Source organism: Coregonus lavaretus, assembly GCF_964263955.1.
Source record: "Coregonus lavaretus genome assembly, chromosome: 19".
Lineage (NCBI taxonomy): Eukaryota > Metazoa > Chordata > Actinopteri > Salmoniformes > Salmonidae > Coregonus > Coregonus lavaretus.
Window position 1 is genome coordinate 16,678,951 of NC_140006.1, and position 24,383 is coordinate 16,703,333.

Genomic DNA, 24,383 nt, shown 5'->3' on the forward strand with positions numbered 1-24,383 from the left:
CTTAAAGGGGCAGTAGCCTAACTACAACACGTGTCAAACTCATTCCATGGAGGACCGAGTGTCAGCAGGTTTTCGCTCCTCCCTTGTACTTGATTGACGAATTAAGGTCACTAATTAGTAAGGAACTCCCCTTACATGGTTCACTAGGTCTTAATTGAAAGGAAAAACCAAAAACCAGCAGACACCAGGCCGTCATGGATTGAGTTTGACACCCTTGGGTCCAATTTTCAATTACATCATGATTTAATCTGCAGTTATTCTTCTGCTATTTATTCTGTTACCCATAATATTTACATGTTAATATTATCTTCTGATTGCAATTATTATGTCTCACCTTTTAACTAAATGCAATCTATTCGTTTCCTAAATGTAAGTAGGTATATCTAGCTGTCCGGTAACACATTCTGATGGAATGGCTTGTCCTGCACTCTATATAAACCCAGAGTGCATTCAGTGAATGTTTGAAAACATAACAATGTAAAGAGGACTCGGACCACAAAATAAGTGAACTGGCAAAAGGTCCAGGTGCCCTCATTCAAAGGCAAGGGCAGTGTGAATACAAAGAGAACTGAGTTCTTTTGCTTTTTTTTTTTTTACCCCAGAGTTCACTTTAAAGAGGACTGAGAAAGGTTATATTAAAGAGGACCATTGGAGGCTGGTGGGAGGGGCTATAGGAGGACAGGCTCATTGTAATGGCTGGAATGGCATAAATGGAACGTTATCAAACACATAAAACATATGGAAACCACATTGACTCTGTTCCATTAATTCCATTCCAGCAATTACAATGAGTCCGTCCTCAAATAGCTCCTCCCACCAGCCTCCACTGAAGAGGACTATATGTTAAAACACCCTTAGAGATTCTATGACCCCTAAACCCTGACCCCAAGTGACTGACTGACCTCTCCAGCAGTGTGTTGATCATCTTCTCGAAGGCGTCGTCACAGCGCAGGATGGGGCTGGCCACCCCCCACTGCAGAGAGCTGCTGTAGTCCCTCAGGCCAAAGTACACCAGCTCCTTAAGAGACAGCTCCCCCTATGTGTCAAATACAGGAACATAAGCTGCTGTCTGAGCAAATGGATCTCTCTGTCTATTAGTTACATCTAAACTCAGCAAAAAAAGAAATGTCCCTTTTTCAGGACCCTGTCTTTCAAATATCATTTGTAAAAATCCAAATTACTTCACAGATCTTCATTTTAAAGGGTTTAAACACTGTTTCCCATGCTTGTTCAATGAACCATAAACAATTAATGAACATGCACGTGTGGAACGGTCGTTAAGATACAGATGATATGCAATTAAGGTCACAGTTATGAAATCTTAGGACACTAAAGAGGCCTTTCTACTGACTGAAAAACACCAAAAGAAAGATGCCCAGGGTCCCTGCTCATCTGCGTGAACGTGCCTTAGGCATGCTGCAAGGAGGCATGAGGACTGCAGATGTGGCCAGGGCAATATATTGCAATGTCTGTACTGTGAGACGCCTAAGACAGCGCTACAGGGAGACAGGACGGACAGCTGATCGTCCTTGCAGTGGCAGACCACGTGTAACAACACCTGCACAGGATCAGTACAACCGAACATCACACCTGCGGGACAGGTACAGGATGGCAACAACAACTGCCCGAGTTACACCAGGAACGCACAATCTCTCCATCAGTGCTCAGACTGTCCATAATAGACTCAGAGAGGCTGGACTGAGGGCTTGTAGGCCTGTTGTAAGGCAGGTCCTCACCAGACATCACTGGCAACAATGTCGCCTATGGGCACAAACCCACCGTTGCTGGACCAGACAGGACTGGCAAAATGTGCTCTTCACTGACAAGTCGTGGTTTTGTCTCACCAGGGGTGATGGTCGGATTCGCGTTTATCATCGAAGGAATGAGTATTACACCGAGGCCTGTACTCTGGAGCGGGATCGATTTGGAGGTGGAGGGTCCGTCATGGTCTGGTGCGGTGTGTCACAGCATCATCGGACTGAGCTTGTTGTCATTGCAGGCAATCTCAACGCTGTGGTACCCTTCCTGCAGGCTCATCCTGACATGACCCTCCAGCATGACAATGCCACCAGCCATACTGCTCGTTCTGTGAGTGATTTCCTGCAAGACAGGAATGTCAGTGTTCTGCCATGGCCAGCGAAGAGCCCGGATCTCAATCCCATTGAGCACGTCTGGGACCTGTTGGATCGGAGGGTGAGGGCTAGGGCTAGGGCCAATCCCCCCAGAAATGTCTGGGAACTTGCAGGTGCCTTCGTGAAAGAGTGGGGTAACATCTCACAGCAAGAACTGGCAAATTTGGTGCAGTCCATGAGGAGGAGATGCACTGCAGTACTTAATGCAGCCGGTGGCCACACCAGATACTGACTGTTACTTTTGATTTTGACCCCCCTTTTGTTCAGGGACACATTATTCAATTTATGTTAGTCACATGTCTGTGTAACTTGTTCAGTTTATGTCTCAGTTGTTGAATCTTGTTATGTTCATACAAATATTTACACATGTTAAGTTTGCTGAAAATAAACGCAGTTGACAGTGAGAGGACGTTTCTTTTTATGCTGAGTTTACATGTCCTGACCAATGATTTATATATACATTAGATGACCAATAGGGGGGAGCTGTGTTGAAGCCACCGGGCCTCCATCTTGGCACTCCCCAAAAAATGGTAATCTGTTTTAATGCATACTTCTAAATTATATTATGTGAGCTAAACATTTTTTAAAAATGAAAACAATATATAAAAACATTTTCCTTAAAGTATAATTTTTCGAGATTACTAATGTTACTGTCCCCACTACAACAAAAAATACTTAAATACATGTAATTTTGTCCTTGAAACATTTGATTGAAATACTGTAGAATTCCATTCATTCCTATGGAGGACTGCTCCTACCGGGGTGTGCCAATATGGCCGAACGGTGGCTTCAAAGCCTCTCAATGGCCAATACATATCTTCAGCAATCCAGAGTTTATATACATCATTGGTTCTGTCTGTCTGACATATCTCTATTTGACACCTCAGTGGTGGAACGACCTCCCCAATGATTTTGCAGAAAGCGGCCATTTAGAAGGTTTAACTTGCAATGATTGTTATATGTGGTTGTTTTCCTTCCTTATTTGAATGCGCTGACAGACTGTAAGTTGCGCTTGATAAGTGTCTATTAGAATGACTAAAATCATGTAAATGTAATTCCATATCGCTGCCACCAGGTGGCAAAGATGAACCACTGCACAGGGCCACTCACTGTGTTGGCTGGCCAGTGCACCTCATTGTGGACGCTGATGCGGGACTGTCTTGTCTGCAGGGTGAATGGGAAGCAGCTGACCTGCAGAACCAGCAGGTTCATAGCCTCCAGGACCTCCTGGCAGTTTACCACCCTGTCAGCCAGACCCTGAAGCTCCCCATGGCACACCGAACCGGACAGGGCACTATACATAGAGGGGAAACAAAAATGAGGTTTCCTTGGGGAAACTTGTTCTATATGTATTACTAAAAAGAAGCCTTTGCTCTTCTCTGTCTTGTTCTGTCTTGGCTTGGGCTGTTCTGTTCTTATTCAGTACACTGTACAGCCGAGGACATACCCTCTAACCATAGCAATGTTTTCATTACCACATCTGTCAGAACCAAGTGTCAGCAGCACAATTTCAATACTCAAATGTGTGTGTGTGTGTGTTCGACATGCGTGTGTGTGTGTTACCTGGTCAGGTCCACGTGGGAGTTGTCGTGGATGAGGACAAACAGGGTGTAGGGGTTATGTTTGACCTTCCTCATGAAGGCCTCCATCTTGCCGTGGACTTCTCCGTCTAGACGCACCACATACTTGTCGGACCTCTGGTGGGCTGAGGACGCATCCTCTATACCCAGGTCGACTAGAACTCCTTTTAGAGACAGGCAGAAAGAGATTACAAAAAGTCCAACACATGTAACTAAGAAACCTCATAAAAAGGCAGAGATAGTCTTGACATGGGACTCTTGTTGACAACCACCTAGAAATTAATTGTTTTTCACCAACTGTATTGCCCGTTGCTGCCTTTCGATTCTAATTTGATCCTCTTTGCCCCTCATGAGTACCTGATTGTCGGATGCGTTGAGCGGTCTGGTTCACCAGGACGTGAGACGGGGGAACCAGAACCAGGAAGTCCACCTTGCAGAAGCGTCCCAGGTCCAGACTCTGGCTGCCTGAGTCTGCTATGGAGCACACCTGGGAGAGCAGGCTCCTAGCTACACTGAGCTGGGGAGGGTGGATCTGAAACAACTCACTCAGCAGCTCTGGAGGGGGGAGGAACACACATATCAGCATACTGGAAACTTAGAGCCAAGTATATAGTATATACTGTAGCTTATTATCATATCTATCCATCCATATTCTGATACAGAGGCTTCATAGCATCCGAGTCTCCAGCAGTAAGAGGAGGAAGGGACAGAAGAGGGGCCTGACAGAGGCCGTGCCTCACCTGACTCGGAGGGTGGCACCATGGTGGCTGCCTCCTGGGAGTGGATGTGGTCAGTGACATCGCCCTGGAAAGGCTGGATGACCTGGCCCTTCCGTCGCCGCTGGATACGCACCAGCTGCTTGTCCAGGTTGTCTCCTGGAAACAACAACATAACAGACCACCACCAGTCAGAGACAGAGCCACTCAGACACATGCGCACAAGCACACACAAGTGTAACGCGCGCACACACACACACACACAGCAGATACAGAAGCAAAATCGACTCATCAAATATTGATGTGTCTGTCTGTTTGTGGCACAGTGTCTCGTTTCAGTCCTGTGACTGCCTAACTGGAATGGGCCAGTGGGCATTTAGGAAGGTGAATATGTGCCATTGGGAAAAGATACAGAAACACAATATGAGACTTAGATTGTGGTGTTACGTTGTCATACGGAAACTAAAATAAACATTGTCATTGATGCCTTTGTAACACAGCTTCATTCATTAATTCATTGGGCTACCTAAATAATTACGTTTCCTCCTTTACAAAACGAGAAAATAGCGTAGAAATGACCTTTGAGTGTTTTCAATTGATGTCGTGTCCCATGGCATCTATTATACTCACCTAGTGAGGTGGTTTTGAAGTGAGACGCCAGGACACTGACTTTCCCTGTTATGAGCTCGTAGCTGATCTCCTTCAGGAACTCATTGGTGGTGAGCATCCCCTCGGCTAGCGCTCGTGCCTGGTACTTCCCTGTAAGACACATACAGACAAGTATGAACGAGCCCGAGTCTCCTTTGCGCTTTAAGACTGTGTTAGCCCGCAGAGCTAAACGCCTAGGCATTAGCTCTGGGAGCTTACGCAAGTCTTCAGGTCTCAGGCAAGGTTCACCTACTGTAATTACTTCCTTTAGTATGCTACAAATATACAGACATACTACATCTAGGTATTATAGTGTACTGACGGTATGAGAACACTCACCCAGCACGAGCACACAGAACTCGTTGCCGCTCATCTTGGAGGTACACACAATAACCACGTAGGTGGGCAGGCACTGCTGGTAGGGCGGCCCGTCACAAAGCGAGCGCAGGGACTCCGAGATGCCTTCCCCCAGGGAGTTGTAGGTGACCAGGACCTGGACACTGCCCCCAGAGACACTGGCCTCCAGGCGGGCCAGCCAGGGCAGCTGGGCCGGAGAGATGGAGGGACCTCCAGGACAAACTAACATGGCCTTCAGCACGATCTGCTCAAACTCCTCCCTCAGAGGGATCTGCTCCGAACCTGGGAGGGAGAGATAGGAGAAGATAGACATGGGAAACTGATGTATTTCTTTCCTATTTCCTATGTGTTTTACGGGGACGATGCTGTTATGTTTTTATAATGTGAACAAGACAATCAAATCACATTTGATTGGTCACGTGCCGAATACCACAGGTTTAGACTTTACAGTGAAATGCTTACTTATGAGCCCATTCTCAACAATGCAGAGTTAAAAAGTAAGACAAATGTTTGCTGAATAAAAAAGGAGATAGTAACACAATAAAAACAATAATGAGGCTATATACAAGGAGTACCAGTACCGAGTCAATGTGCAGGGGTAGGAGGTAATTGAGGTACTACATTATGTACATGTGGGTAAGGGTAAAAGTGACTAGGCAGTCAGGATATATAATAAATCAATTCAATCAATCAATTTTATTTTATATAGCCCTTCTTACATCAGCTAATATCTCGAAGTGCTGTACAGAAACCCAGCCTAAAACCCCAAACAGCTAGTAATGCAGGTGTAGAAGCACGGTGGCTAGGAAAAACTCCCTAGAAAGGCGAAAACCTAGGAAGAAACCTAGAGAGGAACCAGGCTATGAGGGGTGGCCAGTCCTCTTCTGGCTGTGCCGGGTGAAGATTATAACAGAACCATGCCAAGATGTTCAAAAATGTTCATAAGTGACAAGCATGGTCAAATAATAATCAGGAATAAATCTCAGTTGGCTTTTCATAGCCGATCATTATGAGTTGAAAACAGCAGGTCTGGGACAGGTAGGGGTTCCATAACCGCAGGCATAAACAGTGTAGCAGTAGTGTGGGTGTGTGTGTGTGGTGTCAATATGCATGTGTGTGTGTGTTTTATGTTTGTGAGCATATGTAGTGTGTGTGTTTGTTGGAGTGTCAGTGTTGTATGTGTGAGTGTGGGGGTAGTCTAGTGAGTGTGCATAGAGCCAGTTCAAGGGAGTCAGTGCAAAACAATAAAGATAAAGAAATATATAGTAAAGGGGGTCAATGTAAATTGTCCGGGTAGTCTTTAATTAACTGTTCAGCAGTCTTATGGCTTGGGGGTAGAAGCTGTTCAGGTGCCTTTTGGTTCCAGACTTGGCGCTCCGGTACCGCTTGCCGTGCGAGAGCAGGGAGAACAGTCTATGACTTGGGTGGCAATTTTTAGGACCTTCCTGGATGGCCACGGTGATGTACTGGGCCCTATGCACTACCCTCTGTAGCGCCTTGTGGTTGGATGTCGAGCAGTTGCCATACCAAGCGGTGATGCAGACAGTCAAGATGCTCTCAATGGTGCAGCTGTATAACTTTTTGAGGATCTGTGCTAAATCCTTTCAGCCTCCTGATGGGGAAGAGGCGTTGTCATGCCCTTTTCACGACTGTGTTGGTGTGTTTGGACCATGATAGGTCCTTGATGTGGACACAGAGGAACTTGAAGCTCTCGACCCGCTCTACTACAGCCCCGTCAATGTGAATGGGGGCGTGTTCGGCCCTCCAATTCCTGTAGTCTACGAAAAGCTCCTTTGTCTTGCCAACATTGAGGGAGAGGTTGTTGTCGTGGCACCACACTGCCAGGTTTATGACTTCCTCCCTATGGATGTCTCATTGTCGTCAGTGATCAGGCCTACCACTGTTGTGTCGTCAGCAAACATAATGATGGTGTGGAGTCATGTGCGGCCACGCAGTTGGCCCCCTTGTTGAGGGTCAGCATGGTGGATGTCTTGTTGCCTACCCTTCACCACCTGGGGGCGGCCCGTCAGGAAGTCCAGGACCCAGTTGCAGAGGGAGGTGTTCAGTTCCAGGGTCCTTAGCTTAGTGATGAGCTTGGAGGGCACTATGGTGTTGAATGCTGAGCTGTAGTTAATGAACAGCATTCTCAAGTAGGTGTTCCTTTTGTCCAGGTGAGAAAGGGCAGTGTGGAGTGCAATAGAGATTGTGTCATCTGTAGATCTGTTGGGTGGTATGGGAATTAGAGTGGTCCAGGGATTCTGGCATGATGGTGTTGATGTGAGCCATGACCAGCCTTTCAAAGCATTTCATGGCTACAGATGTGAGCGCGACGGGGCTGTAGTTATTTAGACAGGTTACCTTGGTGTTGTTAGACACAAGGACTATGGTGGTTTGCTTGAAATATGTAGGTATTACAGACTGGGTCAGAGAGAGGTTGAAAATGTCAGTGAAGACTCTTGCCAGCTGTTCAGCGCATGCTCTGAGTATGCTTCCTGGTAATCCATCTGGCCCTGCGGCCTTGTGAATGTTAACCTCTTTAAAGGTCTTACTCACATTGGCTACGGAGAGCGTGATCATACAGTCGTCCGGAACAGCTGGTGCTCTCATGCATGGTTCAGTGTTGCTTGCCTCGAAGCGAGCATAGAAGGTATTTAGCTCGCCTGGTAGGCTTGCGTCACTGGGTAGCTCTCGGCTGGATTTCCCTTTGTAATCCGTGATAGTTTACAAGCCCTGCCACATCCGTCAAGCGTTAGAGCCGGTGTAGTAGGATTCGATCTTAATCCTGTAATGACGCTTTGCCCGTTTGATGTTTCGTCGGAGGGTGTAGCAGGATTTCTTATAAGCGTCCGGATTAGTGTCCTGCTCCTTGAAAGCAGCAGCTCTAGCCTTTAGCTCAGTGTGGATGTTGCCTGTAATCCATGGCTTTTGGTTGGGATATGTACATATGGTCATTTTGGGGACAATGTCGTAGATGCACTTATTAATGAAGCCGGTGACTGATGTGGTAAACTCCTCAATGCCATCGGATGAATTCCGGAACATATTCCAGTCTGTGCTAGTGAAACAATCCTTTAGCTTAGGATCCGCTTCATCAGACCACTTTCCGTATTGAGCGTGTCACTGGTGCTTCCTGTTTGGGTTTTTGCTTGAAAGCAGGAATCAGGAGGATAGTTATTGTCCCATTTTTTTATCCCTCTAGTTGCACAGGTGACATGCTGGTAGAAATTAGATAAAAGGGATATCAGTTTTCCTGCATTAAAATCACCAGGCACTAATAGTGCCGCCTCTGGATGACCATTTTCTTGTTTTCTTGTAGCCCTATACAGCTCATTGAGTGTGGTCTTAGTGCCAGCATCAGTTTGTGGTGGTAAATAGACAGCTACGAAAAATACAGATAGTAAATAGTATGGTCTACAGCTTATCATGAGGTATTCTAACTCAGGCGAGCAGAACCTCGAGACTTCCTTAATATTAGAGATTGCGCACCAGCTGTTGTTAAAAAAGAGACACACACCACGACCCCTGCCGTTCTGTCCGGCCAACGCACAGAAAAACCAGCTGGATTTATATTATCCATGTCCTTCTTCATTCATGACTCCGAGAAGCATAGTACATTACAGTTCTTATCAACTCAAGGTCATGCTAGCTATTTGGAGCCACTAAAGTGCATCAGCGACAGTAAGTGGAGCAGCAGCAGTAAAGGAGCACTTTGAATTACAATGGGGGAGGACTACCAACTACCTCATCAGTGTTACCAAACTTTAAAACAACCAGGCCTTGGCTTAGCTCAGCCTCTCAACCATTATCCTCAATGTCTGATTAAACATTTTAAATAAGCCTTTCATATCTAACAGGGTGTGTGCGTGTAAGTGTGTGTGTGAGAGTGTGTGAGTGTCTGTGTGCCTGCACATATGTGCATATATACGTGTGTATGCATGCATGTGTGTGCACGCGCATGAGTCTTTTGAGGCCTTTACCTAGCCGTGCAAGGTACTGCAGGGTGAGGAGGATCATGGTCTCCACACTGAGTAGTTGGCTGCCAGTCAGTCCCAGGCTGGCCAGTGTCTTCTCAGTCAACTGGTTGCCCTTATAGCAGCTCACCAGCAGGGGGCTCACCACAATGTCCCCCACGTTCCCATAGAAGTATGGTAATGTGCCGTGCCCTGCAAACCAAACCCCAGAAGCAGTCAGTCAATCATATACCCTGAGGAAGGCACTGTGTCCTGAAATGTTGGTTCATTAAATCATTGGGAGTAAAATAGAGTGTGTCTTTATTTATTTTCTCTAAATCATATACTGGTACAGTACACGTGTCTTTTTACATTGAGATTACAGCTTTATGATGAGTATTTACCGATGAGGATAACAGGCCGGACTCCTGAGGTGTTGAGCAGGTTGTCAGGGACGATGACAGTCTCTCCAGCAGTGAGGGGTTGGGGCTGAAGGACCCCTGCTACAGGCAGCTGAGGAGTGGGCATGGCCAGCACAGAGCCTGTTCAGAAATACAGACACACCATGTCAATACTGTGATACAATACAGCTGCACATCAAGCAGATCCTGGAAATCAGGACCTTTCTAATTCTAAAATATAATCTGTACCCACTCCTTCAGCTTCTGCTCAGATCTGCACTAACCGGTCTGACCTTATCTCCCTGGAGATGCTGAATGAATCACCCCTGACAACAGAGAATGGCATGGACCTTTTGTCCTTCCTTCTCCCTAAAACCAAGGTTAATGTACTAATCAACATCAGATCTAACACGCACACTCAAACACACACACACACACACACACACACACACATACATACACATACTTTCACAATGACTGGGGCTACAGTACACTCTTTAAAAAAATTGTTCCAAAAAGGTTATTCGACTGTCCCCATAGGAGAACCCTTTTCTGTTCCAGGTAGAACCCTTTTGGGTTCCATGTAGAAACCTTTGTGGAAATGGTTCTACATTGAACCTTAAAGGGTTTATCTGGAACTAAAGGGGTTTTACCTGGAACAAAAATGGTTCTTCAAAGGGTTCTCCTATGGGGACAGCCAAATAACCCTTTTAGGTTCTAGATATTACCTTTTTTTCTAAGAGAGTAGGTGGTGCATAACATTTTGAAGCTTGACACAAAGTCTACTAAGGCTATTATCTTAGGGCTGTATCTATTCAGGACATAGAGTGCTTTAGAGCCATCAACGCTCTGGACGTTAGCATAAGCTATGGTGTGATGGTGCAATGAATCGAACTGTTGCCTTTTCAGTGTATCAATGTTGTAAATTAATCTGTCCTTATGTAAATAAACAATAAAAAAATATCAAAAGCTCTGTGCCAGACCTGGGGAGCAGACGATGGGTCGGATGGCGGGCACAGGGACGGCTGTAGGGGGGACTGGCACCAGGGGGTTAGGGTGCCAACCGCGGTGGCGCTTCTTGGGCGGGCCTGAGATCATTGCAGAGGAAACTGGACAGAAAACAATACAAGAGAAACATGAGATTTCATTAATGTTGTAACTGCAGAATATGGGTCTAGGTTCTCAAAACGGTCTGAATTGTCTGAGTCTGGGTTTTCAAAATAATTCACAGGGTTTCTACAATGGCAACCTATGAGCAATTATTGTCACACCCTGACAGGGGCGGTGTGTTCAATAGGGCGATATGGGCGACGCACTGCCAAACGGGAAAAGGAAGGGATTTTTTTTCTAATCAATTATATCACGGCAACAGTAGTTATCAGTGTTGTAATGTCCAATCAGGCTAAAGTCGTGCTTCAAATGGCTCCCCCCCCTTTTGGGGCGATTTCAGTCAGGTTGAAAATCGCCCAGAAGTCTGTCATAGACTCCCATGTAAAATCTATTTTTTTCAAATTTCAGAGCTTTCAATACAATCTCTATGGGTGTCTGAGGGCTTGCACTTACGCGCTTTCGTCATACGTAACGTAACCATGAACGTAACTAAGAAAAGAGCGGATTGTGTCTTTGAAAGAAGTTCCTTTTTGTCGGCGAACAAATGAAGATAAATTGGCAACGAAACAATTAGGACCTCCCAGACCAAATTTAATAATTCAACAGGTTTCTACTAAAGGCGGAAAGTCCTACACCCGAGGATTTTCCAAAAATTGGTACGAACGAAAAAATAACATTGCCACTCAACTGGATGAGGGATACAGGCTAGCTGTCCGCCGCCACAACGATGAGGTTAGTGTTGATAATCACAAGTTTACTGGAGAACTGAGACCAAGTAGAGACTTTGGACAGGGTGGATATGGTATAATAAAGGCAGTTTATTCAGAGGTAAAGATATCTGGAATCGCGTGCACGGACCCGTTCGTCAAACTCTTAGGGAGCTATACATTAAGCCCCATTACTTACCATATCAGATAAGAGAAATTGCTGCAGCTACATATATTTTACATCCTGGCCCTACATAGTTCACTATTTGCATCACTTACCAAAATATTACATGTGGTCATATATGCTTGGAAAGTGGAGATGCCATAGAACGTCAAAAAAGTAAACATTGCTGGAGACACATTGCCGTTTTGGAGAAGACATCGCGTTTGCTAGCGAAGAGATTTGTTGTGGCAAATGAACTTGGGCTGGGAATTGCCAGGAACCTCACGATAAGATATATGCATTGCGAGTCTCATGATTCTATACGTATTGCGATTCGATACTGTGATTTTATTGCGCACCATATGTCTGTTGCAGAGGGATCAGAAAGCCATGAGAACGAGTTTTGATCAGTCATGGAAATAAAAGTGCTGAAAACAAATTGGCTCCCAATGTGAAAAGATTGAGAACAAGCTATGAAGGAACAATAATGGTGTTTTGGTGCAGGTACAGCCAACTAGCGCTAAAATATTGCGATATTGTCAATACAGTATATCGTAAAGTATCACTATGTAACTCGATTTCTTTCACCCCAATCCCTCAAATTAACGGTAAATAACTGAATTGTTTGCCCCACATTTAGCTAAGATGATTAGCTAGCCAGCTAAAATGTTTTATTTAGTTAGCAGTCGCATCTACAATAGTTTACTGTCAATAACATGTCTCCAAAAATGACGTGGTGTCTCCAATTGTGTTGACATTTTACAATTGCGATGCGCATCCATGAGTATCCACTTTCTGTAGCTCAGCTGGTAGAGCACGGCGCTTGTAACGCCAAGGTAGTGGGTTCGATCCCCGGGACCACCCATACACAAAAATGTATGCACGCATGACTGTAAGTCGCTTTGGATAAAAGCGTCTGCTAAATGGCATATTATTATTATTATTATTATTATCTGAAGAAAGCCCCGAAACATTGTGTGCAGACATTTTATGCAATAAATGAAGTAGGTTGAATCTAGTAGTTCTGATCTTCTGATTGGTCCTGATGAGTTGGGCGAGGTCCCCTCCAGGCTACTGTCACTGTTGCATTGGCTCTGAGTCGGGTTCTCTGTCTTCAAATGTTCAGCCTAAGAGAGGGGATTTTTGTGTGTGTGTGTGTGTGTGTGTGTTTAACAGTGATGATGTGTGTGTGTGTGTGTGTGTGTGTGTGTGTGTTTAACAGTGATGATGTGTGTGTGTGTGTGTTTGTGTGTGTGTGTGTGTGTGTCCTCAGAGCAAGAACTCGTGAGTTGGAAGAACTGAGAGGCCTATGGCGTGGGTGTTGTCCTTGGCCACCTGCTGACAAGGCTGACAAGATAGGACCCTTTTGTCCATTGTTATTGGATAGGAACAGAACTTATAACCAGCTCCTGACCTAAATAGATCTTAGCACAACATTTTACTCAACATATCATATTCCATATTCACTATAACAAATATATTTACTACGACATTAGCAAGAACCGCCACATCCTCAGCCGGCTAATCCAGTGTGTGAAGTTTTGCGGAGTGTTTGAGTTAGCTTTGCGAGGCAAAGATGAAACTGAGGGCTCCACCAACCCTGGTAAGCCAACACTTTTGAGATCAGTCAATAAATGCTTCTGGTATTGACTTATATGCTGCCCCTGTCTTCATGTTGTTGCTGGACATATCTTTTTTAAAATGTGTGTAGGTCACCTAAATCATCAGAAAAATTGCCCCCCCTGAGAATTTTTTCAGGAGCCGCCACTGCACCCTGATCTGTTTCACGTGTCTTGTGCTTGTCTCCACCCCCCACCAGGTGTCTCCCATTTGTCCCCATTATCTCCTGTGTATTTATACCTGCGTTTTCTGTTTGTCTGTGCCAGTTCGTCTTGTCAGGTCATTCCAGCATGTTTCCCAAGTTTAGTTTTTTAGTCTTCCCGGTTCTGACCATTCTGCCTGCCGTTCTGTCTCTGATTGACTCTGCCTTGGATTATTGACCTCTGCCTGTCCTTGACCTGCCGTTTGCCATTCCCCGTTTTATAATAAATATCTGATAGTACGAACTGGCCATGACTGACCCAGCAGACTCGGACCAGCTCCGCAACGCTGTCTCCTTCCAAGGAGCCACCATTGGAAGACACGAGGAGTTCCTTCAAAGCCTTATGGAAAGACTCCAGACATCGGCGGAACACCATGACCATGCTTTCAATGCATTACTGGAGCTATTCCACAGATTATCTATTAGGCAGCAAGCCACTACTGTAACCTCCCAGACTCTCAGTAACCCCGCTACCAGCGGCGTTTCTCCCCAGCCTACCCCGGCTTCCTGTTAACCCCACTTACCACCTCCGGAGCGCTATGCTGGAGATCCAGGAACCTGCCGGGCATTTCTCTCCCAGTGCTCCCTCATCATCGAGCTCCAGCCTTCTTCATTTCCCTCGGATCGCTCGAAGATAGCATACCTGATAACGCTCATGTCCGGGAGAGCACTCGCCTGAGCTATGATGGTGTGGGACCAACAATCCACCGTTTGCCTCAGTCTGGATGAGTTCGTGGCGGAGGTAAGAAAGGTGTTCGATTCTCCGTTGTCCGGGAGAGAGGCTGCTCGGAAGCTACTTCCGTATTGTGGCAGACTTCGTGGTGGATTTACGCACTTTTGCTGCCACGAGTGCCTGGAACCCGGAATCCCTGTTCGACATGTTCCTTCATGGATTATCAGAAGTGGTTAAAGACGAGCTCGCAGCCCAGGAACTGCCCATGGACCTCTAATCGCTCATAGCCTTGACCATACAGATCGATGGACAGAGGAGGTCTGTTCCCGGTCACACTTGCTCATCCACGATTCCCACCTCGCCTCCGAGGAATCCCGGAAATTCCCGAAGTCTACATTGCCGGAAGAATCCGATGTCACCGGAGTTCCCTCTGGAATCACCGAAGGCAGTCGACTCGTTTCCTCCAGAGCCCATGCAACTGGGCAGGGCTAGATTGTCTCCTGTTGAACACCTGCGCAGACTGAGCGTCAAGAGCTGTCTGTATTGTGGTACTACAGGACATTACATATCTACCTGTCCATTAAAAGACAAGGCTCATCAGTAGGTACGAGTACGCTGGTGAGCCGTACGGGGAGTTTCCAATCTCCCCTTACTCGTACCCCTCTTCATGCCATCCTGCTGTGGGGTGACTGGTCCAAATCTCTCCGGGTGCTCATTGACTCTGGGGCTGACGAGAGTTTTATGGACACTACCCTAGTGTTGGAGCTGGGTATCCCCACCCCTCTCATTCCCATCAACGTCACTGCACTGGAAGGGCGTTCTATTGGCAGAGTTACCCACAATACGGTTCCTATCAACCTGCGAGTGTCAGGTAATCACAGTGAGTCTACGCAGTTCCTGCTCATCAAATCACCTTACGTACCCGGGGTTTTGGGGTTTTCATGGCTCCAGAGGCACAATCCCCTGATCGACTGGGATACTGGATCTATCATGGGTTGGAGCCCGTTCTGCCACACGCATTGTCTGAAGTCAGCGCAGCCTGCCCTGGACCGTCTTTCTGCAGGCTTGGGAAAAGCCTTGGATCTCTCCGCCATTCCCGCGGAGTACCAGGACCTCCAGGAGGTTTTCAACAAGGCTCGCGCCACATCTCTTCCTCCTCTTCCTCCCTACGACTGCGCTATCAACCTTCTCCCTGGCACAACACCGCCTCTGGGGTGGATTTATTCCCTGTTGGGTCCGGAGACAAAGTCTATGGAAAGGTACATTGGGGACTCTCTTACAGCAGGGAGTATTCGTCCATCTGCCTCCCCCGCCGGCACAGAGTTCTTTGTGGAGAAAAAGGACAAAACCCTGTGTCCGTGTATCGACTACCGGGGCCTTAATGATATCACGGTTAAAAACCGTTACCCGATACCACTCATCTCCTCTGCTTTTGAGCCTAACCAGGCGACTACCATCTTCTCAAAGTTGGACCTTCGGAACGCCTACCATCTGGTTCGGATATGGGAAGGAGACGAATGGAAGACAGCCTTTAACATGGCTAGCGGGCTCTAAGAGTACCTTGTGATGTCATTCAGACTAACCAACGCTTCCACAGTGTTCCAGGCCCTGGTCAACGATGTGCTCCTTGACATGTTGAACCGGTTCATGTTTGTCTACCTCGACGATGTCCTCGTTTTTTTCCCGGTCAGCTCAAGAGCACGTCCGACAGGTTCTCCAGTGTCTCCTGGAGAACTAGCCTTTTGTTAAAGCAGAGAAATGTGAATTCCATTGCTCCACCATCTCCTTCCTAGGATACGTCATTGCTGCAGGAAATATTCAGATGGATTCTGGCAAGGTGAAAGCAGTGGTGGATTGGCCTCAACCCACATCCAGAGTGCAGCTGCAAAGTTTTCTGGAGTTTGCTAATTTCTACCGCCGCTTCATCCGGCGTTACAGCACCCTGGCTTCCCCCCTCTCAGCACACCTCTCCCAAGGTTCCTTTCATGTGATCTCCAGCAGCTGACCGGGCGTTCTCGGACCTCAAGCATCGATTCACTACAACTCCCATCTTAATCCATCCGTACCTGTCCTGTCAGTTCGTGGTAGAGGTCGACGCCTCAGACGTCGGAGTGGGGGCCATCCTGTCCCAGCGTTCTTCCCAGGACCAAAAGCTGCATCCCTGGCTAACCGGATGTTTGTCCCGGACTCTGCCCGTTCTCTGGTCCTGGAATGGGCACATTCCTCGAGACTCACCTGCCATTCTGGCTCCCGTTGGACCTTGGCTTTCGTCCGGCAATGTTTTTGGTGGCCCACCATGGTTCCTGACGTCTCCAAGTTTGTCGCCGCCTGCACTGTGTGTGCGCAGAATAAGACTCCGCAGCAAGCTCCAGCTGGCCTCCTTCAACTACTCCCTGTTCCTCACCGCCCCTGATCTATACATATCCCTGGACTTCATCACTGGTCTCCCTCTGTCAGATGGCAACACCGCCATCCTAACGGTGGTGGAAAGATTTTCCAAAGCTGCCCATTTTATTCCCCTTCCTGAGTTGCACTCAGCCAAGGAGACGGCCCAGCTCATGGTGCAGCAAGTCTTCTGGATTCCATGGACTTCCGGTCGACATGGTCTCCGATTGCGGTCCTCAGTTTTCTTCCCGGTTCTGGAAGGCATTCTGCACCCTCATTGGGTCCTCTTCCCAAGACCACCTCCAGATATCGGCAACAGGCGGACCACCACAGGACCCCGGCTCCCCGTTATTGTCTAGGTCGGAGGGTATGGCTGTCCACTCGGGATCTGCCCCTCTGGGTGAAGTCCCACAAACTTGCCCCCCGTTTTATCAGCCCTTTCCCCATCTCTAAAATCCTTAGCCCCTCTGCTGTTCATCTTCTGTTGCCCCGCACCATCCGTATACAGTGCCTTGCAAAAGTATTCACCCCCCTTAGCGTTTTTCCTATTTTGTTGCATTACAACCTGTAATTTAAATTGATTTTTATTTGGATTTCATGTAATGGACATACACAAAATAGTCCAAATTGGTGAAGTGAAATGTAAAATCTAACTTGTTTCAAAAAATTTGAACAAATAAATAATGGAAAAGTGGTGCGTGCATATGTATTCACCCCATTTGCTATGAAGCCCCTAAATAAGATCTGGTGCAATCAATTACCTTCAGATGTCACATAATTAGTTAAATAAAGTCCAACTGTGTGCAGTCTAAGTGTCACATGATCTGTCACATGATCTCAGTATATATACACCTGTTCTGAAAGGCGCCAGAGTCTGCAACACCACTAAGCAAGGGGCACCACCAAGCAAGCGACACCATGAAGACCAAGGAGCTCTCCAAACAGGTCAGAGACAAAGTTGTGGAGAAGTACAGATCAGGATTGGGTTATAAAAAAACATCTCAAACTTTGAACATCCCACGGAGCACCATTAAATCCATTATTAAAACATGGAAGGAATATGGCACCACAACAAACCTGCCAAGAGTGGGCCGCCCACCTAAACTCACGAATAAGGCAAGGAGGGCATTAATCAGAGAGACAACAAAGAGACCAAAGATAACCCTGAAGGAGCTGCAAAGCTCAACAGCGGAGATTGGAGTATCTGTCCATAGGACCACATTAAGCCGTACACACCACAGAGCTGGGCTTTACGGAAGAGTGGCCAGAAAAAAGCCATTGCTTAAAGAAAAAAATAAGCAAACACGTTTGATGTTTGCCAAAAGGCATGTGGGAGACTCCCCAAACATATGGAAGAAGGTACTCTTGTCAGATGAGACTAAAATTGAGGTTTTTGGCCATCAAGGAAAATGCTATGCTGTCGCAAACCCAACACCTCTCATCACACCGAAAACACCATCCCCACAGTGAAGCATGGTGGTGGCAGCATCATGCTGTGGGGATGTTTTTCATAGGCAGGGACTGGGAAACTGGTCAGAATTGAAGGAATGATGGATGGCGCTAAATACAGGGAAATTCTTGAGGGAAACCTGTTTCAGTCTTCCAGAGATTTGAGACTGAGACGGAGGTTTACCTTCCAGCAGGACAATGACCCTAAGCATACTGCTAAAGCAACACTTGAGTGGTTTAAGGGGAAACATTTAAATGTCTTGGAATGGCCTAGTCAAAGCCCAGACCTCAATCCAATTGAGAATCTGTGGTATGACTTAAAGATTGGTGTACACCAGCGGAACCCATCCAACTTGAAAGAGCTGGAGCAGTTTTGCCTTGAAGAATGGGCAAAAATCCCAGTGGCTAGATGTGCCAAGCTTATAGAGACAGGGGGGGGGGGGGTGAATAGTTATGCATGCTCAAGTTTTTCTTATTTCTTGTTTGTTTCACAATAAAAAATATTTTGCATCTTCAAAGTGGTAGGCATGTTGTGTAAATCAAATGATACAACCCCCCCAAAAATCAATTTTAATTCCAGGTTGTAAGGCAACAAAATAGGAAAAATGCCAAGGGGGGTGAATACTTTCGCAAGCCACTGTACATCCCACTTTTCATGTGTCTAGGATTAAACCTCTGTCTCATAGCCCTTTGTCTTCTGTTTCCAGCGTGTTTCCCATTTTTCCTGTTTCTCAATATTTGTTTTTTAGTCTTCCCGGTTCTGACCATTCTGCCTGTCCTGACCCTGAGCCTGCCTGGCGTTCTGTCCCTGATTGACTCTGCCTTGGATTACTGATCTCTGCCTGCCCTTGAGCCCCGTTTTAAAAGAAATATCTGAGATTCAAACTGTCCGCCTCCTGTGTCTGCATCTGGGTCATATCCTTATTGCAATAATTATACTATGTTCTACTTCATATTTTAGAAATCAAGATCTGTAATGAAAAGCAGGTACAGAGAAACGCTAAATTGAGATCAGAATAGTAAAGATGTATTGTAAATCACCCATAATAGGAAAACAACAAGCATACATTTCCTGTGTATGTTTAAAGTCACAGAGGTTAGGGAGGAGAACGTGGTGCTCACCAGGGTTGTCTCCTAGGTCGGAGGTTCTGTACCCCTGTCCCTGGGGTCCCAGAGACACCTGGGAGGGGCTCAATAAAGGGGGGTGGCTGTCTGCACCCAGTCCGTTGGGCGGCCCGTTCACTCTTAAAGCCGTGGGTACTGCACAGACACACAGACAGATACACCATACATTATTGATTCATTTCACCACAATTCATTTTCAGATGATTCGACACAATCATTTACTTTCGTAAGGTAATGTTTTGGCAGTCTTTTGAGAGATGCCATACGTGAGGTGCATGTTTATCTTCATAGTAAACAAATACAATAAACGCATGTATTATTATATATATATTTGATAATTACAAAATAAAACCAATTGTCCTGAAATATATCTTCCTAATATAGAGACTGAACAATATATAAGAATGATTTAGGCCCGCCTAACACTGAGCTATTGATTTCCTATTGCCAATGAACTGATGGGGCACTTTCCAATCTCAGATTCACTGTGTGTGCATTTACGCTAACACATTGATTGGTATGTGTAGGCTAGGCCTGTCAATCTTGCAACCTTGTAAACTAGCGAATGGATAGCCAGGTCTTAAAGTCATTACAGGGATTTTCTGCTCAGTATTGATGCGTGTGTGTGTGTGTGCACACACGTGTGTGTCTCCAGTCAGTAGAAGAGGCTAATCTACACTCCACAGCTCCATCTGGCCTATGCTTGGCCATGTAAGCAAACCTGTTTCTAGGCAACTGGTCCTTCTCCTACTCAGACCAGGGCACATAGCAGAAGTGATTGCTGGGCCTATTTCCTTAGAAATACCTGGGCTAAAGCTTATTACACATGTGGCAGTCTGCATAATGTTACTGAATATTATTGATGTATAATGTACCATGGTGTAAAACACTTTAAAGCTGACGTTGTGAGGGAACGATGACTATATGATGGAGATTTGATTACACATACAGTAGATTAATACATTGTCATCCAGAAACAGTGGTGGTAGAAGAACTGTAGAAGAAGAGCTGTACCTATTGGTAGAGTCTTGCCCCCAGAGGTAGAGGCCAGAGGCTTGAGGAAGCTGCAGTCTCGGGCCAGGTCCTGGGCTGAGAAGAACACAGAGGCGGCAGAGGGAGTCCTAGTAGGTGGGGAGTCTGGAGGGTAATAAGAACACAGGGTGGGTGTTGGATCCTGTAAAATTGCCTTAGCCAAAATCTCTCCAAACAAAACGAACAAATCAACAATAATGACTCAATCCAATTTTTCCATCAGAACAAGTTGACCATAACAGTCCCCTTTAACCAAACAATGCTTCGTAAACAAACACAGACACTCTCCACTCAAGCCAGATGTCATCTTGGTCAGAGGAGGGAGGGATGGGAGAGGAGGTGAGGGAGAGGAGAGGGGGTGTTGTGTCAAAGCTCTACCCTTCCCTGACAGAACGTGATGACCTCACTGGGAGCAGGATGTAGCTCAAGGTTGATGTCAGGAGATAGGACACTGAAGTTATGCCAATAGCGTGTATCAGCACAGCTAACACATCAGGTTTAGTAGTTTAGTATTTAGTATTTATTAGGATCCCCATTAGCTGCTGCCAAAGTAGCAGCTACTCTACATCACAGCAAAACACAATGACAGCCTACATCAGGACTGCCCAACCCTGTTCCTGGAGAGCTACCGTCCTGTAGGTTTTTGCTCCAACCCTAATCTAGCACACCTGATTCTAATAATTAGCAGGTTGATAAGATGAATCAGGTTAGTAACACCTGGGGTTGGAGCGAAAACCTACAGGAGGGTAGCTCTCCAGCAACAGGGTTGGTTGGGCAACCCTGGCCTACATCATAAATAAAACAATAAACAGTGGGGGAAAAAAGTATTTAGTCAGCCACCAATTGTGCAAGTTCTCCCACTTAAAAAGATGAGAGAGGCCTGTAATTTTCATCATAGGTACACGTCAACTATGACAGACAAATTGAGAAAAAAAAATCCAGAAAATCACATTGTAGGATTTTTAATGAATGTATTTGCAAATTATGGTGGAAAATAAGTATTTGGTCACCTACAAACAAGCAAGATTTCTGGCTCTCACAGACCTGTAACTTCTTCTTTAAGAGGCTCCTCTGTCCTCCACTCGTGACCACTCGCAAAGTTACCACAGTGGCTAGCTTTGCACTTGGCTAGCTAACAGTAGCTGCTAGGGGTAAGTCATAACCTACACTTGTGTTTTGTTTTTTACATATTGATAGCCCGAGTCGCTCAAGGAATTCGGGACATGGGTGACTAGTTAACGTTAGTTTGGCTCTCTCTGTGTGTTCGTGCCGTGAGAGGAGGGGGTTCTTCTTTGTCTGAAAGCAATGGCTAGCTAGTTTGCTAACTATTCTAGCTAACTAACTGGCTGAATAAGTTGACGACGGACTCGCTCAAGCTGTCGGGACTTACCCACAACGTTGGACACGAACGATCTGCTTCCGTGTTGATACACTGGTGGTTGTTGTGGCTGAGTATTGGCGCTAAACCCTGCTGTTGGAGACCGGCATGCTAGCTGGCTGTGGCGTCTTATGACGAGGTGCCCAGACGTTTTTCACGGAATAATACTGCACCTAGTTAGCTAGCTGAATAAACTAGGTTAGTCTATTCCTAGAAAACATTGAACCGCTGTAGTTTACAACAATTATAGTTTCTGAGGTGGAAGTTGGGAGAGTTATATTTGGGAGTTGTGGTGAGGGAGGCCCCGCTCTCTCCTCTCCCAGATGTTTAGTTCATTTTATTCCGATCTCCTCTGCATTATTGTAGCCATCTGCTGCAGCCTGTCAACTATGCCTCTGCCTATCCCTGTTCTCTCCTCTCCGCACAGGCTACACAAACGCCTCACACCGCGTGGCTGCTGCCTCTCTAACTTGGTGGTCCCTGCACGCACGACCCACGTGGAGTTCCAGGTCTCAGGCAGCCTCTGGAACTGCCGTTCTGCTGCCAACAAGGCAGACTTCATCCCAGCCTATGCTACCCTCCAGTCCCTCGACTTCTTGGCGCTGACGGAAACATGGATTACCACTGAAAACACTGCTACTCCTGCTGCTCTCTCCTCGTCTGACCATGTGTTCTCGCATACCCCGAGAGCATCTGGTCAGCGGGGTGGTGGCACAGGAATCCTAATCTCTCCCAAGTGGACATTCTCAATTTTTCCCCTGACCCATCTGTCTATCTCCTCATTTGAATTCCATGCTGTCACAGTCACTAGCCCATTTAAGCTTAATATCCTTGTCATCTATCGCCCTCCAGGTTCCCTTGGAGAGTTCATCAATGAGCTTGACGCCTTGATAAGTTCCTTTCCTGAGGATGGCTCACCCCTCACAGTTCTGGGGGATTTCAACCTCCCTACGTCTACATTTGACTCATTTCTCTCTGCCTCCTTCTTTCCACTCCTCTCCTCTTTTGACCTCACCCTCTCACCGTCCCCCCCTACTCACAAGGCAGGCAATACGCTTGACCTCATCTTTACTAGATGCTGTTCTTCTACTAATCTCACTGCAACTCCCCTCCAAGTCTCCGACCACTACTTTGTATCCTTTTCTCTCTCTCTCTCCTCCAACACTACTCACTCTGCCCCTACACAGATGGTAATGCGCCGTCGCAACCTTCGCTCTCTCTCTCCCGCTGCTCTCTCCTCTTCCAACCTATCATCTCTTCCCTCTGCTCAGTCCTTCTCCCTCCAATCTCCTGATTCTGCCTCCTCAACCCTCCTCTCCTCCCTTTCTGCATCCTTTGACTCTCTATGTCCCCTATCCTCCCGGCCGGCTCGGTCCTCCCCTCCTGCTCCATGGCTTGATGACTCATTGCGAGCTCACAGAACAGAGCTCCGGGCAGCTGAGCGGAAATGGAAGAAAACTAGACTCCCTGCTGACCTGGCATCTTTTCACTCCCTCCTCTCTACATTTTCTTCATCTGTTTCTGCTGCTAAGGCCACTTTCTACCACTCTAAATTCCAAGCATCCGCCTCTAACCCTAGTAAGCTCTTTGCCACATTCTCCTCCCTGCTGAATCCCCCCCCCTCCCTCTCTGTGGATGACTTCGTCAACCATTTTGAAAAGAAGGTTGACGACATCCGATCCTCGTTTGTTAAGTCAAATGACACTGCTGGTCCTGCTCACACTGCCCTACCCTATGCTTTGACTTCTTTCTCCCCTCTCTCTCCAGATAAAATCTTGCGACTTGTGACGGCAGGCCGCCCAACAACCTGCCCGCTTGACCCTATCCCCTCCTCTCTTCTCCAGGCCATCTCTGGTGACCTTCTCCCTTACCTCACCTTGTTGATCAACTCATCCTTGACCGCTGGCTATGTCCCTTCCGTCTTCAAGAGAGCGAGAGTTGCACCCCTTCTCAAAAAACCAACACTCGATCCCTCTGATGTCAACAACTACAGACCAGTATCCCTTCTTTCTTTTCTTTCCAAAACTATTGAGCGTGCCGTCTTTAGCCAACTCTCTTGCTATCTCTCTCAGAATGACCTTCTTGATCCAAACCAGTCAGGTTTCAAGACTGGTCATTCAACTGAGACTGCTCTTCTCTGTGTCACAGAGGCTCTCCGCACTGCTAAAGCTAACTCTCTCTCCTCTGCTCTTGTCCTTCTAGACCTGTCTGCTGCCTTTGATACTGTGAACCATCAGATCCTCCTCTCCACCCTCTCCGAGCTGGGCATCTCCGGCGCGGCTCACTCTTGGATTGCGTCCTACCTGACCGGTCGCTCCTACCATGTGGCGTGGCGAGAAGCTGTCTCCACACCACGTGCTCTCACCACTGGTGTCCCCCAGGGCTCAGTTCTAGGCCCTCTCCTATTCTCGCTATACACCAAGTCACTTGGCTCTGTCATATCCTCACATGGCCTCTCCTATCATTGCTACGCTGACGACACACAACTAATCTTCTCCTTTCCCCCTTCTGATGACCAGGTGGCGAATCGCATCTCTGCATGTCTGGCAGACATATCAGTATGGATGACGGATCACCACCTCAAGCTGAACCTCGGCAAGACGGAGCTGCTCTTCCTCCCTGGGAAGGACTGCCCGTTCCATGATCTCGCCATCACGGTTGACAACTCCGTTGTGTCCTCCTCCCAGAGTGTGAAGAGCCTTGGCGTGACCCTGGACAACACCTTGTTGTTCTCCGCTAACATCAAGGCGGTGAC

At 46.8% G+C, this 24,383-nt stretch overlaps 1 protein-coding gene across 5 annotated transcripts in view; it reads right to left on the minus strand.

Annotated features, from left to right (window-relative positions):
* greb1l (GREB1 like retinoic acid receptor coactivator) overlaps window positions 1–24,383 on the minus strand; it is a 96,544-nt gene that overhangs the window by 17,583 nt on the left and 54,578 nt on the right. For all 5 annotated transcript variants that reach the window (XM_084183516.1, XM_084183518.1, XM_084183517.1 and 2 more), the window contains exons 8-19: window positions 20,233–20,355; window positions 19,216–19,353; window positions 10,768–10,893; window positions 9,788–9,925; window positions 9,411–9,596; window positions 5,416–5,715; window positions 5,059–5,187; window positions 4,453–4,587; window positions 4,070–4,267; window positions 3,696–3,876; window positions 3,243–3,426; window positions 903–1,036 (exon numbers count right to left, since the gene is read on the minus strand). In XM_084183516.1, coding sequence (XP_084039642.1) covers window positions 903–1,036; window positions 3,243–3,426; window positions 3,696–3,876; window positions 4,070–4,267; window positions 4,453–4,587; window positions 5,059–5,187; window positions 5,416–5,715; window positions 9,411–9,596; window positions 9,788–9,925; window positions 10,768–10,893; window positions 19,216–19,353; window positions 20,233–20,355 — 1,972 coding nt within the window. The remainder of the gene's footprint in view (window positions 1–902; window positions 1,037–3,242; window positions 3,427–3,695; window positions 3,877–4,069; window positions 4,268–4,452; window positions 4,588–5,058; window positions 5,188–5,415; window positions 5,716–9,410; window positions 9,597–9,787; window positions 9,926–10,767; window positions 10,894–19,215; window positions 19,354–20,232; window positions 20,356–24,383) is intronic.